Source organism: Babylonia areolata, chromosome 20 (genome assembly GCF_041734735.1).
Source record: "Babylonia areolata isolate BAREFJ2019XMU chromosome 20, ASM4173473v1, whole genome shotgun sequence".
NCBI lineage: Eukaryota > Metazoa > Mollusca > Gastropoda > Neogastropoda > Buccinidae > Babylonia > Babylonia areolata.
In genome coordinates, this window is record NC_134895.1 from 6,662,558 (window position 1) to 6,676,566 (window position 14,009).

General features: G+C 45.7%; 1 protein-coding gene across 2 annotated transcripts in view; it reads right to left on the reverse strand.

The window, feature by feature from the left end:
* The window catches only part of LOC143294974 (WASH complex subunit 5-like), a 48,960-nt gene that overhangs the window by 5,103 nt on the left and 29,848 nt on the right, over positions 1-14,009 (reverse strand). For both annotated transcript variants that reach the window (XR_013056981.1, XM_076606501.1), the window contains exons 18-25: positions 11,907-12,086; positions 10,279-10,403; positions 9,329-9,419; positions 7,819-7,993; positions 6,393-6,472; positions 5,099-5,202; positions 2,475-2,604; positions 434-530 (exon numbers count right to left, since the gene is read on the reverse strand). Coding sequence is in view for 1 of the 2 variants with exons in the window: in XM_076606501.1 (XP_076462616.1) it covers positions 434-530; positions 2,475-2,604; positions 5,099-5,202; positions 6,393-6,472; positions 7,819-7,993; positions 9,329-9,419; positions 10,279-10,403; positions 11,907-12,086 (982 nt within the window). In the remaining variant the exon portion in view is untranslated. The remainder of the gene's footprint in view (positions 1-433; positions 531-2,474; positions 2,605-5,098; positions 5,203-6,392; positions 6,473-7,818; positions 7,994-9,328; positions 9,420-10,278; positions 10,404-11,906; positions 12,087-14,009) is intronic.

Here is a 14,009-nt window from a genome sequence, read left to right on the forward strand (position 1 = left end):
ATGTCTTGTTCTCTGTATGCTGTGTGTCAGTGTGTCTGCAACATACAGTGTAACTTCTTGCTCTCTGCATGATGACTCTGTGTGTGTGTGTGTGTGTGATGTGTATGTGTGTGTGTGTGTGTGTGTATGTGTATGTGTGTGTGTATGTGTGTATGTGTGTGTGTGTATGTGTATGAACATAAATTAGTGCTTAAATATCCGGTTGGCTGCCTGCAAAGGGTCATGCATGCAAGTTAGTTTGGTTTTTATTGGGGTTTTTTTGTGGGTTTTTTTTTGTTGTTTTTTTTAGTGTTCAAATGCATGATTTGAATGTCAGATTTTACACTGCACAGCGCAAGTGGGCATGTTTTCTGAGTGTTCCTGCTCTCTTTATACAGCGATAACTGAACTGAAAGAAGAAAACGATGATGGGTGAGACAGACAGGATGATTACCAATGGAGCGGTTGTAGACCAGCTTGGGCAGCTGAGACAGCGCGAAGAGGAAGGTGAAGAGGGGAAAGTGGGGCAGTCTCTGTGTGGTGATGTAGATCTGTAACAACATGAACAACATGTGGTGATGTAGATCTGTAACAACATGAACACCATGTGGTGATGTAGATCTGTAACAACATGAACAACATGTGGTGATGTAGATCTGTAACAACATGAACAACATGTGGTGATGTAGATCTGTAACAACATGTACAACATGTGGTGATGTAGATCTATAATAACATGAACAGCATGTGATGATAGATCTGTAACAACATGAACACCATGTAGTGATGTAGATCTGTGACAACATGAACAGCATGTAATGATGTAGATCTGTAACAACATGAACAACATGTGGTGATGTAGATCTGTAACAACATGAACAGCATGTGGTGATGTAGATCTGTAACAACATGAACAACATGTGGTGATGTAGATCTGTTTCAACATGAACAGCATGTGGTGATGTAGATCTGTAACAACATGAACAGCATGCAGTGATGTAGATCTGTATCAACATGAACAGCATGTGGTGATGTAGAAAAATTGAAGTTTCAGACAAAACTTGACAGATATTCAGTGGTTTACAAACAATAGCTCTGTTTCTTCAGGGCACAAAAAAAAAAAAAGAAGAAAAAAAAAGTGTCTGTCCAAGAAAGCCCATGTGGTTCTGAGCCGTCCTCATCACACTGACTGCACACGCCCCTGTTGACTGAAAACTCTGCATCATGTCACCATGCCCCCAAGAAGAACACTGTGCAAGTTCCCAAGTGGTCCTCAACTTTCTATGACCCTGTATATACTTCAGTGAAGGTGACAGGACATGTTACAGTTCCCAAGTGGTCCTCAACTTTCTATGACCCTGTATATACTTCAATGAAGGTGACAGGACATGTTACAGTTCCCAAGTGGTCCTCAACTTTCTATGACCCTGTATATACTTCAATGAAGGTGACAGGACATGTTACAGTTCCCAAGTGGTCCTCAACGTTCTATGACCCTGTATATACTTCAATGAAGGTGACAGGACATGTTACAGTTCCCAAGTGGTCCTCAACTTTCTATGACCCTGTATATACTTCAGTGAAGGTGACAGGACATGTTACAGTTCCCAAGTGGTCCTCAACTTTCTATGACCCTGTATATACTTCAGTTAAGGTGACAGGACATGTTACAGTTCCCAAGTGGTCCTCAACATTCTATGACCCTGTATGTACTTCAGTGAAGGTGACAGGACATGTTGAAGTTCCCAAGTAGTCCTCAACTTTCTATGACCCTGTATATACTTCAGTGAAGGTGACAGGACATGTTACAGTTCCCAAGTGGTCCTCAATTTCTATGACCCTGTATATACTTCAATGAAGGTGACAGGACATGTTACAGTTCCCAGGTGGTCCTCAATTTCTATGACCCTGTATATACTTCAGTGAAGGTGACAGGACATGTTACAGTTCCCAAGTGGTCCTCAACGTTCTATGACCCTGTATATACTTCAGTGAAGGTGACAGGACATGTTGAAGTTCCCAAGTGGTCCTCAACGTTCTATGGCCCTGTATGTACTTCAGTGAAGGTGACAGGACATGTTACAGTTCCCAAGTGGTCCTCAACGTTCTATGACCCTGTATGTACTACGGTGAAGGTGACAGGACATGTTACAGTTCCCAGGTGGTCCTCAATTTCTATGACCCTGTATATACTTCAGTGAAGGTGACAGGACATGTTACAGTTCCCAAGTGGTCCTCAACTTCTTTTTTTTTTTACCCTGTGTTTTGACTGACTGATATCAATACTCATGTGAAGTCATGCACACACACACACACATGGCTGTCCCACACCACACAGCTGTCCCCCACACCACACAAGGCTATCCCACACCGCATACTGCTGTCCCACACCACACACGGCTGTCCCACACCACACACACAGCTGTCCCATACCACACACACGGCTGTCCCACACCACACACACGGCTGTCCCACACCACACGTTGGGTGCTGACCTTCATGAGGGGGTTGTGGTAGCCGGCCGACTCGAGGTAAGCGGTGAGTTCAAACATGAGTGGGTTCTCCTCCTTGGGGTAGGGCAGACTGGGGTCCTGGTAGTGACGCTCAATGTCCGCCAACAGGGCACTGCACAGTCAACACACCGCGCTGTACACCTGTGTCTGTACATAACATCACAGTGAATATGCAGTCAACACACCACACTGTACAACTGTGTCGTTATGTTACCTCACAGTGAATATGCACAGTCACCACACCGTGCTGTATACCTGGGTCGTTATGTTACCTCACAGTGAATATGCACAGTCACCACACCGCGCTGTACACCTGTGTCGTTATGTTACCTCACAGTGAAAACATACAGTCACCACACCGCGCTGTACACCTGTGTCTGTACATTACATCACAGTGAATATGCACGGTCAACACACTGCACCGTACACCTGTGTCGTTATGTTACCTCACAGTGAATATGCACAGTCACCACATTGCGCTGTACACCTGTGTCGTTATGTTACCTCACAGTGAATATGCACAGTCACCACACCGCGCTGTACACCTGTGTCGTTATGTTACCTCACAGTGAATATGCACAGTCACCACACCGCGCTGTACACCTGTGTCGTTATGTTACCTCACAGTGAATATGCACAGTCACCACACCGCGCTGTACACCTGTGTCTGTACATTACATCACAGTGAATATGCACAGTCAACACACCGCGCTGTACACCTGTGTCGTTATGTTACCTCACAGTGAATATGTAGTCACCACACCGCGCTGTACACCTGTGTCGTTATGTTACCTCACAGTGAATATGCACAGTCAACACACCACGCTGTACACCTGTGTCGTTATGTTACCTCACAGTGAATATGCACAGTCACCACACCACTGTATCACCATGTGTTTGTACATTACCTCACAGTGAATATGTACATCACTACACTGCACTGTACACCTGTGTCTGTACGATACCTCAGAGTGAATATATACATCACTACACTGCATTGTACACCTGTGTCTGTACGATACCTCACAGTGAATATGTACATCACTACACTGCGTTGTACACCTGTGTCTGTACATTACCTCAGAGTGAATATGTACATCACTATACTGAGCTGTACACCTGTGTCTGTACATCACCTCACAGTGAATATGTACATCACTATACTGAGCTGTACACCTGTGTCTGTACATTACCTCAGAGTGAATGTGTACATCACTACACTGCACTATATACCTGTGTCTGTACATTACCTCAGTGAAAATGTACATCACTATACTGAGCTGTACACCTGTGTCTGTACATTACCTCAGAGTGAATGTGTACATCACTACACTGCACTATATACCTGTGTCTGTACATTACCTCACAGTGAATATGTACATCACTACACTGCACTGTACACCTGTGTCTGTACAATACCTCACAGTGAATATGTACATCACTACACTGCACTGTACACCTGTGTCTGTACGATACCTCACAGTGAATATGTACATCACTATACTGAGCTGTACACCTGTGTCTGTACGATACCTCAGAGTGAATATATACATTACACTGCGTTGTACACCTGTGTCTGTACGGTACCTCACAGTGAATATGCACATCACTATACTGAGCTGTACACCTGTGTCTGTACGGTACCTCAGAGTGAATGTGTACATCACTACACTGCGCTGTACACCTGTGTCTGTACGATACCTCACAGTGAATGTGTACATCACTATACTGAGCTGTACACCTGTGTCTGTACATTACCTCACAGTGAATATGTACATCACTACACTGCACTGTACACCTGTGTCTGTACGATACCTCACAGTGAATATGTACATCACTATACTGAGCTGTACACCTGTGTCTGTACGATACCTCAGAGTGAATATGTACATCACTACACTGCACTGTACACCTGTGTCTGTACATTACCTCAGAGTAAATGTGTACATCACTACACTGCACTATATACCTGTGTCTGTACATTACCTCTGAGTGAATATGTACATCATTAGACTCTGCTGTATCACTGTGTGTCAATGAAGAAAAATAAACACCCGTTTTTGTACATTACCTCAAGAGTGAATGTGTACTGATGTATGAAACACAGCAGGAATAGAATCACTAACAGGGTGGTTGATATTGTGCCATGACAAATAGCGTAACCCCAAATATGGAGTTAAAAATGGTTGTATGAACAAAATGTTGATGTTCTGAATAACAACACTTTGCTGCTTGTTTTGTTGTTGTGCTTTTTTTACACGGCCATATTCAGCACATCCAACTGTGTCACTATGCAAGAATAAAGCAGAATAAAGCAGATGTGTGTGTGTGTGTGTGTGTATGTGAGAGAGAGAGAGAGAGAATGTGTGTGTGTGAGTGTGTGTGTGTGCGTGCATGTGTGACCTGCTTATTCTGTGATGCGTATAGGCAAATGAATGTTATGAAGTGTTATCTGCATCAATGTATGTATGTGTAATTGTATTTGTAAACTCTCTGGGCTCTCTGGAGATAGGGCTTCCAAATATTCATTATCATAATCATCATCATTATTATTATTATTCAGTGACACCCAAGGAGGGTGGAGGGGTGATTTCCACAGGACTGACTTGTTCATGGTCTGCAGGGAGCTGGCCAGGAACTTGGAGTCAAACTTGCAGGACGTGTTCAGCTCGTGGGCGATCTGCCGCCGAAGCAACTGCAGCTGTCCCACCTGCACACAATCACGGCGTCACTCCTGGTGTCACTCTCACAGCCATCACTCTTAGCATCACAGTGTCACTCTTAGCATCACAGTGTCACTCTTAGCATCACAGAGTCACTCTTACTGTCAGTGTCACTCCTACTGCATTTTTGTCAGTGTCAATCCTATTGCATTCCAGTCACAGCATCACTGCTACTGCATTACTGTCAGTGTCACTCCTACTGTCAAAGTGTCAACCTTACTGCATTACTGTCAGTGTGAATCCTACTGCATTACTGTCAGTGTCACTCCTACTGCATTACTGCCAGTGTCACTCTTACTGCATTACTGTCAGTGTCACTCCTACTGCCAAAGTGTCACTCCTACTGCATTACTGCCAGTGTCACTCCTACTGCCAAAGTGTCACTACTACTGCATTACTGTCACTGTCACTCTTACTGCATTACTGTCAGTGTCACTCTTACTGCATTACTGTCACTGTCACTCTTACTGCATTACTGTCAGTGTCACTCCTACTGCATTACTGTCACTGTCACTCTTACTGCATTACTGTCAGTGTCACTCTTACTGCCAAAGTGTCACTCCTACTGCATTACTGTCAGTGTCACTCTTACTGCATTACTGCCAGTGTCACTCCTACTGCCAAAGTGTCACTCCTACTGCATTACTGTCAGTGTCAGTGGTGTGACACCATTACACAAGCTCAGGGGTGTGACACCATTACACGAGTCAAGTGGTGTGACACCATTACACATGAGCTGAGTGGTGTGACACCATTACACATGAGTCAAGTGGTGTGACACCATTACACATGAGTCAAGTGGTGTGACACCGTTACACATGAGTCAAGTGGTGTGACACCGTTACACATGAGTCGAGTGGTGTGACACCGTTACACATGAGTCAAGTGGTGTGACACCATTACACATGAGTCAAGTGGTGTGACACCATTACATATGGGCTGAGTGGTGTGACACCATTACACATGAGCTCAGTGGTGTGACACCATTACACATGAGCTGAGTGGTGTGACACCATTACACATGAGTCAAGTGGTGTGACACCATTACACATGAGCTGAGTGGTGTGACACCATTACACATGAGTCAAGTGGTGTGACACCATTACACATGAGCTGAGTGGTGTGACACCAGTACACATGAGTCAAGTGGTGTGACACCATTCCTGAAACAACTCACCCTAAGGATGATGTCCACAAACTGAGGCCACAGGCGAGAAGTCTTTGAGACAGCCTGCGCATACAGCCTCTGGGGCTGTGCTGAAATCACACACACACACACACACACACACACACACACAGACGATCACATGCATGTTGAACACACACAAATATGTGCACTTTGTGCACTCACATCCACACACACACACACACACACAAACACATGTACACACACATAAACACACATACTCACACACACACACACATGCATGTTGCACAATACGTACACTAACACACACACAGTCACAGAAGCACACATCCCAAATACAAACACACATGCCCACGCACACTTGCACATACACACAGCAGCAACAGTGCTGAATACTGATTCTTTCAGTCAGGGTGCGTACAAAATTATCTAAACTTGCTTCAGAGTCACAAGGAAAAACAGACAGGTGTCCATGCTCTGAGTCATTGTACTCAGACAAAAGTAACACCTTATGACACCCCCCAAATACAGAACCCACAAGATCCTGTGCATGTTATCCTTTTTCCATAACTCTGTCAAGAGTCACTGGCGTGTCACACATATGAACTGTTCACCAGATTCCTCCAGGCCTGTCGGCTGTGTGTCAAAGCCTGGGTCTCTGCAATGGTTTTCACGTCCGTTCTGCAGTGCTGTCCGTCCATCGGTTTCTTCTGTCTTCCCCCCTGTCTCCCTCCCTCAACACTTCCTTGGAGAATCGTTTTAGCAAGGCAACTGGATCTTGTTACGTGGCCACACCAGTACAGCTTTCTTTTCTGTACTGATGTCAGCAGATCTTCATCAGGTCCAGTGTGCTGCTTGGTGGTTTGGTGCACATGTTCATTGATAATGAGATCAGTGTATCTGACGGTTAGTATCTTGCAAAAACACCTCATTCATGTGGCTTTAATTAGTAACCAGTGGAACTACCCATACAGGGCCCCACAAAATGTTACCAATCCTTTTACCCACACAGAACTAACCTTACAAACTCCCACAAAGTGTTACCACCCACCAACAAGGCCAGCAGGACTACCCATACACGGCCCCGCAAAGTGTTACCACTCATCAACGAGGCCAGCAGAACTACACTCACTCACCGACGAGGCCAGCAGAACTACCCTTACAGGGCCCCACACTCACTCACCGACGAGGCCAGCAGAACTACCCTTACAGGGCCCCACACTCACTCACCGATGAAGGCAACAGAACTACCCTTACAGGGCCTCACACTCACTCACCGACAAGGCCAGCAGAACTACCCATACAGGGCCCCACACTCACTCACCGACAAGGCCAGCAGAACTACCCATACAGGGCCCCACACTCACTCACCGACAAGGCCAGCAGAACTTCCCACACAGGGCCCCACACTCACTCACCAAGGGGAAAACCCTTACAAGGCTCCACACTAACTCACCGACAAGGCCGTCCAAGGGGTTGAAGGAGCGCATTAGGGTGTTGAAGTAGTCGAGCCAGTTCTTGTCCTTGAGCACCTGTCTGTGCAGCAGACGCTGAAAGTTCTGCAGTTCCCTCACCGTCATGAAGCACAGGAGGCGGTCCAGGCCCGACAGGCCAAAGCTGCCCACCGCTCGCTGAAACAGTCATCCTACTGGCTTGGGCTGGCTTGGGTTGGGTTGTTGTATTGTTTTCTGTTGTAATGTGTTGTGTTGGGTTGGGTTGCACTGCGTTGCGCCGAGTTGGGCTGGGTAGGGTAGGGTTGGGTTGTTGTATTGTTTTCTGTTGTATTGTATTGTGTTGGGTTGCACTGTGTTGCGCTGAGTTGGGTAGGGTAGGGTTGGGTTGGATCGGGTTGGGTTGGGTTGGGTTGTATTGGGTTGGGTTGGGTTGGGTTGGGTTGGGTAGGGTTGTTGGGTAGGGTAGGGTTGTGTAGGGTTGGGTTGGGTTGGGTTGTTGGGTTGGGTTGGGTTGGGTTATTGGGTTGGGTTGGGTTGCTGGGTTGGGTTGGGTTGTTGGATTGGGTTGGGTTGGGTTGTTGGATTGGGTTGGGTTGGGTTGTTGGGTAATGTTGGTTTGGATTACTGAGTTGGGTTTTGGGGCTGAGTTGGATTGGGATTTTGGGTAGGGTAGGGTTGGGTTGGGTTGTTGGGTTGGGTTGGGTTATGGGTTGGGTTGGGTTGTTGGGTAGGGCAGGGTTGGGTTGGGTTGGGTTGCTGGGTTGGGTGGTTAGGTTGGGTTGGGTTGTTGGGTAGGGAAGGGAAGGGTTGGGTTGGGTTGGGTTGAGTTGTTGGGTAGGGTTGGGTGGTTGGGTAAGGTTGGGTTGGGTTGTTGGGTTGGGCTGTTGGATAGGATGGTTTGGATTGGACTGTTGGGTTATGTTGGGTTGGGTAGTTGGGTTGGCTAGGGTTGGATTGTTGGGTTGGGTTGGGTTGTTGGGTTGGGTAGTTGGGTTGGGATGGGTTGTGTTGTGTTGCACTGCATTATAGGGTAGGTATGCCTAATTGTGAATGACCCAGTTCAAGCTACCAGCTCAAATATGTGTACTGTAAAGATGACATGTCGTACGACAGTCAAACGTAGTTCTTTTGTTTTTGAAGGCTTTCTCCCCCTGGTTGCACCATGAAAGGTCGTCTGCTCATTCTTTTCAACGTTTTGTCGAAGTTTAAAATGGCAGGGCTGCCTAAGAGTAAATGCGAACAGGCAAGTCTAATTGCGAATGATGGCTTTGGGTACATGTTGACAATTAAAACAGAAGCAGGTCTTTAACTCATCAGACATATTATTGGAACATTGCGCCGGACTGCTGTGTTGTTGGTTTTAATCACACATGCACACAAACACACAAACAGACATTTTAAACACACACACCCCACACCGCACATAAACACACCCTTTCGAGAGTGTTCAGTAACTGTGGAGCATCGTTTGCAAATACTCACATCAAAATATCCTATGGTCTAATAACTCACGTGTATTTTTTCAAACAGCTTTCTGTTGCAGATCTCCCCCTTGGTCTTGAGGTCATACCAGGCCTTCATCTGGTCAATGTATGTCGTCGTTCTGCACACACAGAGAAAATAACAATGTCGGTCGTCGTTCTGCACACACAGAGAAAATAACAATGTACCAACAGTATGTCGTGGTTCTGCACACACATAGAGAAAATAACAATGTACCAACAGTATGTCATGGTTCTGCACACACAGAGAAAATAACAATGTACCAACAGTATGTCGTGGTTCTGCACACACAGAGAAAATAACAATGTACCAACAGTATGTTGTGGTTCTGCACACACAGAGAAAATAACAGTGTTGGTCGTGGTTCTGCACACACAGAGAAAATAACAATGTACCAACAGTATGTCATGTTTCTGCACACACAGAGAAAATAACAATGTACCAACAGTATGTCATGTTTCTGCACACACAGAGAAAATAACAATGTACCAACAGTATGTCATGTTTCTGCACACACAGAGAAAATAACAATGTACCAACAGTATGTCGTGGTTCTGCACACACAGAGAAAATAACAATGTACCAACAGTATGTCGTGGTTCTGCACACACAGAGAAAATAACAATGTACCAACAGTATGTCGTGGTTCTGCACACACAGAGAAAATAACAATGTACCAACAGTATATCGTGGTTCGGCACACACAGAGAAAATAACAATGTACCAACAGTATGTCATGTTTCTGCACACACAGAGAAAATAACAATGTACCAACAGTATGTCGTGGTTCTGCACACACAGAGAAAATAGCAATGTACCAACAGTATGTCGTGGTTCTGCACACACAGAGAAAAAGGAAAGGCATCAAAATAAAACCATTCACAATCATCGCCAAGACAGCCAAACACACATCCACACTGGCTCAAACGGGAAAGCCATGGTTGCCAAGCAACACTCACTTGGGGTCTGTGATGCGGATGATCTCGCGAGCCAGACGACCAATGAAGTTCACACTCTCATCCACCATCTGGAACTTGGGGATGGGGATGGCCGTCGACTGGTAGATGCTCTGCCAGTCTTGCACCTGAAGCAGCAGTAACAGGTATGATCCACCTGAAGCAGTCATTACAGGTATGATACAAGCAGTAATTACAGGTATGATCCACCTGAAGCAGTCATTACAGGTATGATACAAGCAGTCATTACAGGTATGATCCACCTGAAGCAGTCATTACAGGTATGATCCACCCGAAGCAGTCATTACAGGTATGATCCAAGCAGTAATTACAGGTATAATCGACCTGAAGCAGTCATTACTGGTATGATCCACCTGAAGGAGTCATTACAGGTATGACCCACCTGAAGCAGTGATTACAGGTATGACCCACCTGAAGCAGTGATTACAGGTATGATCCAGGTATGATCCACCTGAAGCAGTGATTACATGTATAATCGACCTGAAGCAGTCATTACTGGTATGATCCACCTGAAGGAGTCATTACAGGTATGACCCACCTGAAGCAGTCATTACAGGTATGATCCACCTGAAGCAGCAATTACAGGTATGATCCACCTGAAGCAGTGATTACAGGTATGATCCACCTGAAGCAGTGATTACAGGTATGATCCACCTGAAGCAGTGATTACAGGTATGATCCACCTGAAGCAGTCATTACAGGTATGATCCACCTGAAGCAGTCATTACAGGTATGATCCAAGCAGCAATTACAGGTATTATCCACCTGAAGCATCAATTACAGGTATGATCCACCTGAAGCAGCAATCAGGCATGAGATTGGGAAATTGTGATTGAGTCTGAAAGGTGGGGGTCTGGGGGCGAAGCCCCCTGAAGCTGAAGGTTTTTCTCAATTTCAAACCATAAAATCTGCACTTGTGGACCACCAATGCTGCTGAGGTATTCCATTTTTTTGTTCTTCACTTCTGTTTTCATGGTCTCATATATCTGCCTCTCCTAGATTCTCCTTCTCTCTGCCTGTCCATATCAAACTCTCCTAGTTTCTCCTTCTCTCTGCCTGTCCATATCAAACTGTCCTTCTAGTTTCTCCTTCTCTCTGCCTATCCATATCAAACTCTCCTTCTAGTTTCTCCTTCTCTCTGCCTGTCCATATCAAACTCTCCTAGTTTCTCCTTCTATCTGCCTATCCATATCAAACTCTCCTAGTTTCTCCTTCTCTCTGCCTGTCCATATCAAACTCTCCTAGTTTCTCCTTCTCTCTGCCTGTCCATATCAAACTCTCCTTCTAGTTTCTCCTCTCTGCCTATCCATATCAAACTCTCCTAGTTTCTCCTTCTCTCTGCCTGTCCATATCAAACTCTCCTTCTAGTTTCTCCTTCTCTCTGCCTGTCCATATCAAACTCTCCTTCTAGTTTCTCCTTCTCTCTGCCTGTCCATATCAAGCTCTCCCCTACAGGTTAAAAGTGTTAAAGGTCCTATAACCTTCCACAGCCATTGGGGCATTAAATTTTGATCAAGTAAAGAAAGAAAGAAAGAAAGAACACACACACACAAAAAACACAACTTTGTCTGTGCACCTTTGTTCTAGAACACACACACACACACACACACCTTAGTCCTAAGAAAGCTGTTGCACTCCTGCTCGACGTTGTAGTTGATGATGCGTGACACCTCCTCCTGCCAGATCTTCAGGCCGTAGATGTTGACGTAGTCCTGGATGTACTCAAAGGAGCGCCGAAACCCGTCCATCTGGTCCCCTAGGGCGTCCAGCCGGGGAATCAGGTCACTCACCTGTCCACAGGTAACAGTCACTTTCAAACATCAACAGTCACACAGACTGGTCACTCACCTGGCCACACGGCACCTTCACTTTCAAACATCAACAGTCACACAGACTGGTCACTCACCTGTCCACAGGTAACAATCACTTTCAAACATCAACAATCACACAGACTGGTCACTCACCTGGCCACATGGCACCTTCACTTTCAAACATCAACAGTCACACAGACTGGTCACTCAACAGGCCACACGGCACCTTCACTTTCAAACATCAACAGTCACACAGACTGGTCACTCACCTGGCCACAGGTAACCTTCACTTTCAAACATCAACAGTCACACAGACTGGTCACTCAACAGGCCACAGGTAACCTTCACTTTCAAACATCAACAGTCACACAGACTGGTCACTCACCTGTCCACAGGTAACCTTCACTTTTAAACATCAACAATCACACAGACTGGTCACTCACCTGGCCACACGGCACCTTCACTTTCAAACATCAACAGTCACACAGACTGGTCACTCACCTGTCCACAGGTAACCTTCTCTTTCAAACATCAACAGTCACACAGACTGGTCACTCACCTGGCCACAGGTAACCTTCTCTTTCAAAAAATCAAGTCACACAGACTGGTCACTCACCTGGCCACAGGTAACCTTCACTTTCAAACATCAACAGTCACACAGACTGGTCACTCACCTGGCCACATGGCACCTTCACTTTCAAAAAATCAACAGTGTCTGTGCAACCAGATTTTTGGTGTGCTGACGTTTTTGTATGTGTGTGTGTGTGTTTGTTTTCTTTCCTTTTTGGTTTTTTGTTTGTTTGTTTGTTTTTTATTTTTGTTTGTTGTTGTTGTCACCTGTCCACAAGTAACCTTCACTTTAAAAAATCAACAGTGCCTGTGCAAAAGTTTACACAGACTCACCTGTCCACACGTCACCTTCACTTTCATAAATCAACAGTGCCTGTGCAAAAGTTTACACAGACTGGTCGCTCACCTGTCCACACGTCACCTTCACTTTCATACATCAACAGTGCCTGTGCAAAAGTTCACACAGACTGGTTGCTCACCTGTCTTCTTCTTCTTCTGCATTCGTGGGCTGCAACTCCCACGTTCACTCGTATGCACACGAGTGGGCTTTTATGTGTATGACCGTTTTTACCCCGCCATGTAGGCAGCCATACTCCGTTTTCAGGGGTGTGCATGCTGGGTATGTTCTTGTTTCCATAACCCACCGAACGCTGACATGGATTAAAGGATCTTTAACATGCGTATTTGATCTGTTTGCATATACACACGAAGGGGGTTCAGGCACTAGCAGGTCTGCACATATGTTGACCTGGGAGATCATAAAAATCTCCACCCTTCACCCACCAGACGCCGTCACCATGATTCGAACCCGGGACCCTCAGATTGACAGTCCAACGCTTTAACCACTCAGCTATTGCGCCCGTCTGCTCACCTGTCCACACGCCACCTTCACTTTCATACATCAACAGTGCCTGTGCAAAAGTTCACACAGACTGCTTCTTTCACACCGCCCTTTTGGAACCTTCTGAAGCCTCCTGACACTGTCTCTTCTTTATGATGTTGATTGGCGCTAACTGCGATTGTTGGTCTGTGCAGACTTGTTTCTGACCTTCTTTTCTTTGTGTGGGCGTGTCTTTGAATATTATGATCTAAACAATACATTTATCATTGAAATTTTCCTAATCTGACTGCTCTCAGTGATGATACTGATACTTATATAGCACCTATCCTGGGTCAGTGGAAGCTGGTCAGTGAGGACAGGTGAGGTGATAAGGACAGGTGATGAGGACAGGTGAGGTGATGAGGACAGGTGATTAGGACAGGTGAGGTGATGAGGTGAGGTGATGAGGACAGGTGAGGACAGGTGAGGTGATGAGGTGAGGTGATGAGGAC